The sequence below is a fragment of the Eurypyga helias genome, unplaced genomic scaffold, assembly GCF_000690775.1.
Source record: "Eurypyga helias isolate BGI_N326 unplaced genomic scaffold, ASM69077v1 scaffold14420, whole genome shotgun sequence".
Lineage (NCBI taxonomy): Eukaryota > Metazoa > Chordata > Aves > Eurypygiformes > Eurypygidae > Eurypyga > Eurypyga helias.
Genome location: NW_010223982.1, coordinates 117,094 through 127,481, shown reverse-complemented (window position 1 = coordinate 127,481; position 10,388 = coordinate 117,094). Strand labels below are relative to the sequence as shown.

General features: G+C 35.2%; 1 protein-coding gene across 1 annotated transcript in view; it reads left to right on the top strand.

The window, feature by feature from the left end:
- Window positions 1-299: 299 nt before the first annotated feature.
- The window catches only part of LOC104515886 (ephrin type-A receptor 7), a gene marked incomplete at its 5' end in the record, with an annotated part of 94,006 nt that continues 83,917 nt past the window's right edge, over window positions 300-10,388 (top strand). The window contains 2 exons of the mRNA XM_010160067.1: window positions 300-455; window positions 1,332-1,667. Of these exons, the coding sequence (XP_010158369.1) occupies window positions 300-455; window positions 1,332-1,667 (492 nt within the window). The remainder of the gene's footprint in view (window positions 456-1,331; window positions 1,668-10,388) is intronic.

The following is a 10,388-nucleotide window of genomic DNA, read 5'->3' as shown; positions in this document are numbered from 1 at the left end:
CTTCTTTGGTGAAAAACAGATGCTTGTTATATGTCTGTGGCCCCTGTGTTAAAATATTATGCTGCCAACTGTTGAGGTATTTGTAGCATATGCCTGAACTCATAAAAATGCCACAAAATCATTAACAGCACCAACTGAAGAAAGAGAAATTGTGAACTTAGTGTCTTGCTTGCGCTGGCATAACAGAGTGGGTAATTCAGATGTTCACAGGAATGTGTACCTCATGTGACAGGGACAAAAAAAGATCGGAATAGTAGTCCATGCAAATCTAAACCTTAATTTGTTTTGTTCTGCCTTAGCTTGTGGCCGTGGATTCTACAAATCCTCCTCACAAGATCTGCAGTGCTCCCGCTGCCCTACTCACAGCTTCTCTGACAAGGAAGGATCTTCAAGATGCGATTGTGAAGATAGCTATTATAGAGCACCTTCTGATCCACCATATGTCGCATGCACAAGTGAGTCTGTCATGAATTTAATAGTAAAGGACATTGCTTAACCAACCAGGTGCAGCCACTTGTAGCTAGCAGTTTGTTTGACTTTTCATATATTTGAAAAGTACATTTACAACGGTAAATGAAATTGAAACCAGAGGGGAAGAAAAGTTAACAGTGAATATAGAATCAGCATAAATATAATTTTTGTGTTTGCTTGATATAACATTGGAAAACATTGCATGTTGGGTAAGTGTGTAACTCATTGTAATAGATAGAATACAGGCAGAGGTTTTCCATGGCGGTAAAATTGTTGTAGACAGTGTGCTTTATGTGATATAATACCAAAATGAGTAACAAGAAAAATAAAAAGTAATCTGTGTGGATTTGAGCTTTGATTGAACTGTAATTGCGTCTGGCTTAACCTTCTAACTGCAAACAGACTAGCCTACACAGATTGGTGGTTCAAACCGTAGAAGTCTCCCAAATTCAAAGCAACACCAAATATCTGTAAATCATATGAAAGCTAGTAACAAAGGACTAGATGTGGTTGGTGAAGTATGTTTAGAAGAGACAAACAAATCCTATACTTGGGAAAACTATAAAAGACAACCTTTAAGGTACATTAACCAATCCTTTTAATTGCACAGAAGAGAAATGGCTAATGTCAGTTGCAGTAAATATGCAGACAATTGTTATTCTGATGCATTAATGGAAAATAAACAAAGCTCTTGCCAAGAGAGTTCAAGGAAGCTTTTATGCAGCTTGCACTAAAAATAATGAAATGTTTATGTGAAGAAAAATGCTTCAACTATTTTCTGTCTCAGTAATTAAAATGCTAGCTAAATGTCCCACCATGGTTCTCTGCAATTACCCTGGACTTTTGTGTGTGTTACATAGGACCTCCATCTGCACCACAGAACCTCATTTTCAATATCAACCAGACTACTGTGAGTTTAGAGTGGAGTCCTCCTGCTGACAACGGAGGAAGAAATGATGTGACCTACCGCATTTTGTGCAAGAGGTGCAGCTGGGAGCAGGGCGAATGCGTTCCCTGTGGGAGTAACATTGGATATATGCCCCAGCAAACTGGATTAGTAGATAACTATGTCACTGTCATGGACCTGCTTGCTCATGCTAACTACACGTTTGAAGTTGAAGCTGTGAATGGGGTTTCTGACTTGAGTCGTTCCCAGAGGCTTTTTGCAGCTGTCAGTATTACCACTGGTCAAGCAGGTAAGTTTTCATCACTTATGAATCTCAACACTTTGTGACTGAGAGAAATTGGGAACATGCAAACTGCAGATGCAATAAATCAGGAGCGTGTTTGGTGTGTTCTGGCTCATTAATCTTTTCACCTTGCCAACTAGTTAAATTGAGCTTATACTATTTCATGGTAACCTCTCCTGTTTCTTGGCCTCAGGATTGCTTTCAGAAAACATTCAAGAAAGACTTAAAGAATACATAGAGCTTTATTATTAAATTGGTTTTCATAACTCTGGAACTTTTTGTTTCCTTCTTAAATTGTTGTGGGTCATTCCCTAATATTTGAAGGTAGAAAGACTAGATGTGACAGTCCAGTGCTGGTTTCCTGAATTTTTTAAACCTGTATGGGTCACTGTAATATGATTTGGATATCTGATGGTGGTTTTAGTGTTCATGTTTTCCCTCAGGAAAATGTTTCTAATTTATCTTATATTTCCAGATATTTGATTATGAGATTTAGGGAGAATGTGATGATTATTCTTTTGTTTCTTCTACTTTTCATAATCTGACAGGTGAAATGTCAGGGAAAATAAAATCAAAGCAGCATATCACCCCAGGGGAAAAAAGGGCTTTAGTTGTCTGCATGCTGAGTGAAAAAAAAGAATTCTCTGATTTAGGTTCCTGAAATGACGAGTTGCTCGTCGATAAAAATTATAGGCCTCTGAATCTACAATAGTGCACTGTGGGATTTAAGAGAGGATAGTAAAACTAACCTTTTATATATTGAACAAAAGGTCTTAAACTGATTATTAATTGCAAGATCTGGCATCTGAATAAATGTCTTAAAATAAATTATGAAGTGAATGCTTGCTGTAAGAACAGTCAAACAGTGTTTTAAAGGACACTTCATACTTACATCTTGGGGGGAATTTTAATGACTGTGATCAAGCTATTCTTTTTTAGTGCAGTAGAAATGATCCTCTACAGTAATGCTTTCAACTGAGGACAAACTCACCATACAGGGGCAATGAACAGATAGGAAAAACTGTAGTTATTTTTGTGCATTACAGACGGTCATCTCAAAAAAGAAAAACAAAAGGAGAAGAAATTTGCTTCAAAACCTTTCCTTCCTCCCCCCAAACCTGGGATGTTTATATAGTTGTTTAAAGTTAGGCTGGAATATTTATGGGATATTTCATTTCCCCATAGTGCTGTCCTGGATACCAAATGCATATTTTATATTATTTTGGAACCATCCCTGCGACTGGAAGGATTGGTCTCAGTGCTTGTTGAGTTCTTGGAGTTTATGATGAGATTTTGAGCACAGAAAACTTACCCTGAAACTGTTTTTGCACCACAGATTGTATTATTTTGGCACCTTGATTTTTCATCTTTAAAATAATCCTCTATAATTCTTCAAACCGTCACAGGTGGACAGTGTTTTGTTCTCTGTATATGTCTATACAGAACAACCAGACGAAGAAGAGGATTTGGATTTTTTCCTACTTAGCTAAATCAAATTGGCTTTACTTTATGTGCCTTGATGGTTCAGTGGCACACAGGGTAAAGGAAGAGACAGTGCAATTTTGTGGCTAGTGTCGCATCTCAGGAAGATGAAAAAGCCTTACTCAGATGGTTGTCATGTTACCCCCAAAATAGTTCATTATAGTTAATAGTCTTGTGTTCTCATAGTTATAGATTTATAGTTTTTTTCAGACCAGAAGATATAATACAGTTATCCTGTGTTATCTTATAAGCAACATATGCTATATGATTTTATGAAATGATCCTAATCTCAAGCCCAGAGATGTTAGTGAAACTAATATAAACTAACATAAACTAGCTTGCATATATATATGATACAAGATTTAGGCTTTACCTAGTGTTGTCAAGTAATGGAAAAACCTTCCTAGATAAGTTTTGTAAGGGCATGTAGCAATAAGCAACAGACCTGACTCTGGTACTTCCATGCTCTCTGGTTTGCTGTGGGATTATGCACAGGCGAGCGTTTCCCAGTGGTACAGAATCTGACACTGTCACTGTTGAGAATTGAGAGAAAGTGTACTTGTACTGCTGAAGCTTTGCCTGTTTAGCCTTTCTGAATTTCTGGATTTAAAAGCTTCCAGTTGGGCATCTAAATGGAATATACATAGGAAACAGAGTTGGGGGAAAAATAAAAGAAAGGCTTCAAGCTCTCTTTGTTGCAGTTTTCTCTGTAAAATTAAGGTAACCCCTACCTTTCCTTACCAAGCTCTTCAAGATTTTCTGATTAAAAGTACCATATAAATGCAGCATTTTTTAAAATCCAAATTACAAAATTGATGTTAAAGAAAATACAGTCTTTCAGAACAAATGCATTCATCAAAAAGAAAGACCTCCTTTACATTATTTTTGCAACAGCATGTTTTGGATCCTAATACTGATTTCTTTGGTTTCTCAAGGAGGAAAATATTTTAGGTGGAACAGATTGATGACTATAATTGAACAGAAAGAGACTGGTTGCTCAAAGGAGACTGTTATGCTTCTGTGCTCCTATTTTATTTTACCATGGAGAGAAAGAAAATGTTGGATTTATTTATAGCCAAGTAAACTAGGATTCACGCAGCTCTCATTTGTTACTGTGTGACTGTTCTATACTTTCGGCAAAAATGACTTTTTCTGTGCCCATATTACTTTTATGTGTGTAAATGTGTCTAACTAAACCTTCTTCACATGTTATTATGCTAGCACAATAGGTGGCTATATATAATTACTAGGTTCACCAGTTGCACAGAGGCTTGCAGTGAGCTTTTTCTATTGTAGTTTTGGTTTAATTGAATTGATCCTTTGTGGCCATATTCATAAAATTTAAATAATTGTGTAATGATAACAGGAAATTATTGATAAAAGAATGGGGTTATGTAATATATTCAGTGTTTCTTCACCCATATATAAAAAGCTTCTGATAAGACAAAGAGAGCATGTCACAGGAAAGAACCAGGTGGCTGATAAAAAACTATTTATATTTGTGGAAATAACACAAAAAATGACTGCAACTGGGTAGGCAGCATTTCATATTGCTCATATATATATATACACACTTATGACACATCACTATTCATTCTTTGTGTTAAAAAGACTTTGTGACTAGGCTATCACTTGTCATATGGCATATTTTTGATGCTGTAGCCAAGAACCATGAGGCTTTTTATTTTGCTTTGTTTTGTTTTTTGACAAAAGCATGAAAGAACTGAGCCAGAATCAGAGGTAAAAGATTAAGTGCACTGAGTCCCCCAGGAGTAAACCATCTTGTTTCATATCTTGCCTATCCAGCATCATATAAAGAATACAAGATGTCATGCCTGTATTGCAAGCTGATCTGTGTGAACCCCTGCATCCTTGTAGAATTCAGATTTAAATGTGAATAAACCCCAGTTATAATAGGTGAATGTGCTGAAGAACTGCAGCTGGCAAACAGCTGACAAACACTACCTTTGAAAGTTTATTGAATGGTTGTTTACCAAAGATAAAATTTACCACTTCCCTAATAAGATATTCACCTTTCTGAGGCACTGGTAGTACCTTTTGATCCATCAAATTAATTTCCAAATTTTATGTTTTCCATATAACACTCAAAAGGCTAATAGAATCAGATAGGTTTCACAGAAGATGAATATTTCATAGATTTTAGCATTTATGCATTTTCAAATCTTTAAAAAGTATGAGTTTCAATAACAACTGTATAATTTTTCTGTTGACACTTTTGCAAATGTAATGGACAATGGACTGGTCTCTGAGAAAGGGTGATATTCACCCAGCCCAGCCTGACTTTGAGAAAACTTAAGATCGGTTGGATGAATTCCAATGTTTATCAGAGTTTGAGAAAATTTAAGTAACTGTCCTGAGCCAGTTTGAGTTGTCTTTATACTCATTGGAAAGAAAAAATCAGATCCAAGTGGATATTCATCATATCTTATTACCATAACTAAACATGCCAAACAAAAGTTAAATGTAATGCCAATACCTGTTCCTAAATGTACTCTCTGTTCTTATGACGGGAGGAATTGCTAATACTCGCTGCTTCTTCACAGCAAGAGAAAAGTGCCTCACAGCACTCAGGTCATACTGTGCCTTTAGATGTACTCATTGCTGACAACTTGAAGATGTTAAAACCCCTGATTCAGTTCCATAATCAAGCCTTACCCTTGCAATTTTTTTTTTCAGTAACAATTTATTATGTATATGTTGATTTGCTTTTCCTTTTTTTATGTCTTCGAGTTCAATTTTCAGACCTTTTCATTCAAAAATCAGATCCCAAAATTCACAGTTAAAAATAGAAAAAGAAACTGAATTTGTCAAAGTTGCATTATCCCAGCAACTTGAACAGAAAAAACATTAAATGCTATAAAATCATGACTATTAGCAACAATACCATTGATTTAGATGTCAAGAACAAATGATTGAATGCATGAAGGAAACAAACCATCCCTTATGTAAAGCTGTGTGACGCATTCTGCCTTTCTTAGGTACTTCTGAAGTCTCTAAACAGGAGAGACACTGCATTCTGTCCTACTCTACATTCTTCTTTCATTGTTGCTGCTTATAATTTTTCTCTTCTTTGCTTCTCTTAACATTTTCCCCAGTTCTCAATTATCTCTACTAATTTTTTTAAGTTTCCTCTTTCATAGTCTCTGCACTGTTGACCATATATTTTGTTTCCTGTTGCCTGCCAGTCTCACTTAAGCCTGACTTTTCTTCAGCAATGAGTTCCCCCTCAGCAATCAAGAAGACATGCCTCTGGCTTTCCCAGTTGCTTTCACCTCACCTTCTAGTCCTATTCTCTCTTCTCTCCTTTCCTGGAACGTTTCGGTGTCCTCTCATTCTGCTGCCAAGTTGTTTTTATCTACCTTCACCTGTGCCTTCCATCCAATGTTCACTGCCGGTGATACATGACAGCTTATTACAAATAGCTTCAGCATTCAACTGACCATTGCTTCTGTTTTGCCATTTCAAAGGACTTCTTTAGATGTAGGTTTCATTTGATATTTCCTGCTAGTGACTTCACTTTTTGAGCTACACATCATCTTCAAGCCTTTAATTGTAGATCTGCTTTCCTACCTTGATATGGCGACATCATCTGTATATATATAAAAAAACAATGCTTCATGTAAAAAAAAAAAATCCAATTATAAAAATAATGGGTTTTTTGGTTGGTTTTGTAGTTTTTTTCTTTTTATTTTCTTTTTTTCTTTTTACCAAGCACGTTCCACCTGTTAAGCTGAGAGAATTATTTTACATAAAAAGCCATTTTTCAAAACTAATGTTCCCCAATGGTTTTCATTAAGCTGTGGTTTTTACAAATACATATGTTATGATGATTGTATTTTGGGTTACTACTTTGTTAAGTTTAATGGGAGCTACAAAGATGTGACTGCTTCCTCTTAATAATACTTAAGATAAATTTTAATCTGTTTTAACTTCTTTCTAGACCAGTAGGCAGACAGCATTGTTCCGTAACTGTTCTGCACTTCATGGCCACCAACTGAAAAAGGAAAAACTAGAATAGAAATTAACTACATGTGGAAGTTATTATTCTTCCAGAAGTCAGTAATTGAATTTATGCCTGAATTAAACTGATGGATAAAATTTTTATAAGAATTCCAGTCTCTGTACAACAAATATGATCAGATCAGGGAAAGCAGTTTGTTCATTCTCTGATTGTATCAGGTCATACTTAATATAGTGAAATCCATAAGGTTATGAAGATACTGTAGAATTGTTAAGTTGGGGTATTAATGTAAGATTGCTAAATGTTATTTTTTTTAAAGGATTTTCATAAAGAAAGAATCATCTATATAGGATATACTACGGTATGACATATATGATATTCATAAGTTTTGTTAATATTTGATATACAAATACAGGGTATATATCAAAATTTGAAATGGCAAGCAATATTTTTATAAGAAAACTTACCACACACTAGCCAATTGATAGTAATTAGTTTTTTGTAATATTTAGTTCTAATTTGTTCTAATATTTTTCACTGAAAGATAAGAGAGAAAGCAAGAAAGCAGATAATAGCTGTGTTGCTTAGGGTCTGATCCTGCACCGCTGAAGTCAATGGAAGTTTTGTCATTGACTTCAATAGGAGCAGGATTTGAACCTCATGCTCTATCAGAACACACAGGAACCAAAGCAATGGGCACTCTGTCATCCTGAAAGGAAATGTTAACTTCATATCACATTTTGAGTCTGACTGTAGCTGGTTTTTGCACATCAGTTTGTGGCTGATTGTAATTTAATTTTTCATTTTTTAGTATACTAAAAATATTACTTTTTTTTTCAAACTGTGTATCAAAACTCTTGTCTGTCCAGCTTTATCGTAAAAGCTTTTTACAAATAGATGTAATAATTTTTGCTAAGAAACTAAGTACGTTTTTCTAGTAGAAACTACACGCATTTTACAATATTTAGAAATAAAAATAGTGGGAACCTACACTCTAGTGTAACTACACAGAGACAATGTAAACCTTCAGCTTCACAGAACCAAAGCTCTGAATGAGAAATAGTCAGGTTAAGCTTCTATGTATGTTAAATGTTTGGTAGCAACCTGCTAGGAGACGCATATGGCTGTTAACTTTCCTGTGGACTGAGCTATTGAAATAGCAGGTTATGTCACCACAGTTAAATGTACACTGCTAAAGCATAATCTCATCAGATATGCTCCTGGAGAAAAAAAATAAGTGATATAAATTACAATTTATCCAAAGAAAGAAATATTTGGTTTGCTAATGTGACACAAAGGACTAGGAGCCACTTTTTCTTCCAATGTTACAAACACGGGCCAGATATCTCCTCGAGGTTTATCAATATGTATCGAGTTACACTAATTGTCTTAAAAGCAGTGATGAAAAATTAATCGTCACCTAGAAAAGAAAATATGTGTGTTAACATCACATTTTCTATGACCAATCCCATAAAGGTTTGTAAAATGAAAGAGCTAAAGAGGTCTTCTTGTGACACCTTCATAAATATGCCTGGCTGCTTCTTTCACTTCATCTGTAGCTAGATTATTTCTCCTGGCCATAAGTCCTTTAGAAAAGAGTGAAAACTAAATAGCACTCTTTGAGCTTTATTATGCTCTCTGGGGACTTTTATACATAGTTCTGTGAGGATCTGGCCAACCCCAAAGACTTTCAATATACCTGCGCTACAAAGACAAGAAATCACTTGATAGAATTACACATGGTGATTCACAGTCTAGTGTAGGTAACTAACTCATGTGCAAAGAAAGAAAAATTCCATAGACCTTTGATTTTGGCCGCAGAACTGTATATCCAGATTTTTTTTTTTTTTTTTTGCTTCCTGCCGACTCTAGTATGGTAACTGGGTGCAGGATCCAGATAACTGCTTAACACCATCACTTATTAACTCAATGATATTTGTTTGGGATATTGGCTACATGAATCGTTGTATTACCAAAACAATGTCATGATGATGGTTATGAAATGTAGGCAAATGTTTGTCCTGGAACTTTAGAATTTCCATAGGAGATCATTTTAGGTGAAACAGTCATGGCTATATTGAGACCTAAGAGTAAAAGAAAAATAGTGGGGCAACCAGCAAAACCAAAGATCTGCTCTGATTCTGTCGTAAGATTTCTTAATTATATCTTTCATTTGTTTGGTTAAGCTTCCTGTTTCTTCTTTGCAGCTAATAACAACACATAGTTGACCTTATAAAAGCACAAGGAAGATTTGGGTTTTGGTATTTACAAAACAGATTTGCACTCCCTCAATGAACAAAACTGTGAAATATTAATATTGATAGGACAGAATAATACGTATTGTTTGAATTAATCTAGCCAAAACCCACTGTACTCATGAGTTTTGAGATCTTACTTCAGTGCAATGTAATTTATTATTAAGGTGTTTCATTTCTTCATTATTTTGCCTGGAAGAACAAAATTCAAAGAAAAACAGTATGATCATATTTGTAGCAAACTAAGACATTTTCTAATATTTGATAGTTTATTTCAGACCTTTTGAAGAGTTCAAATACCACTGTCATTAGAACAAACAAAACCCTCTACATACACAGATGCTTTTTCGATGAGAAACAAGCATCACTACTAAAAACCACTATTGCAAGTGTGTGAAATCCTAATGGAGGTTGTATGTAGTAAATTAAAAAATTCTTAAGCTGTAGCATTTCTATGGAGTGAAGCATTTGATGGCAGAATGCATGGAGCCAGCCTACTGTGATATGTCCAGTAGAAATCCTTGAAAGGGGGAAGATATCTTATACAGGGAGAGCTAAAGAAGTTTCTCCATTCAGTTTATATGAAATCATAGCTAAACATGCAACTTCTAGATGGGAGAGATTGCTCACACTAGTGTCTGCTTAATAGCTGGAAGATCTTCCTTGTGAGTATGTCACAGTTAGTGTACTTAGTATGCCAAAAATGCACTGCAGGAAGGGATAAAGAATGCCTTGAATCAAGAGCTTCCTTAAAGCAAGTTTCAAGTACACCACTTAGGGATGAAGTTCAGTCTGATAATTAACTGTCTAGAAAGAGCTGCCATGTAGACTTGTCCAGTATTTTAAGAAAGTGTATTGCCAGTTTGCTTTTTATATTATTCTCATTAGAACTGGAGTCAGAGATTCTGCTGCTCCTCCTTTGGAACAGATCATATTTTATTCAGTTATTTATTTTTTACTTGTTGCATGTGCCAGCAAGCCTGCCTTTTTAGTAGGAAAAACAGATTT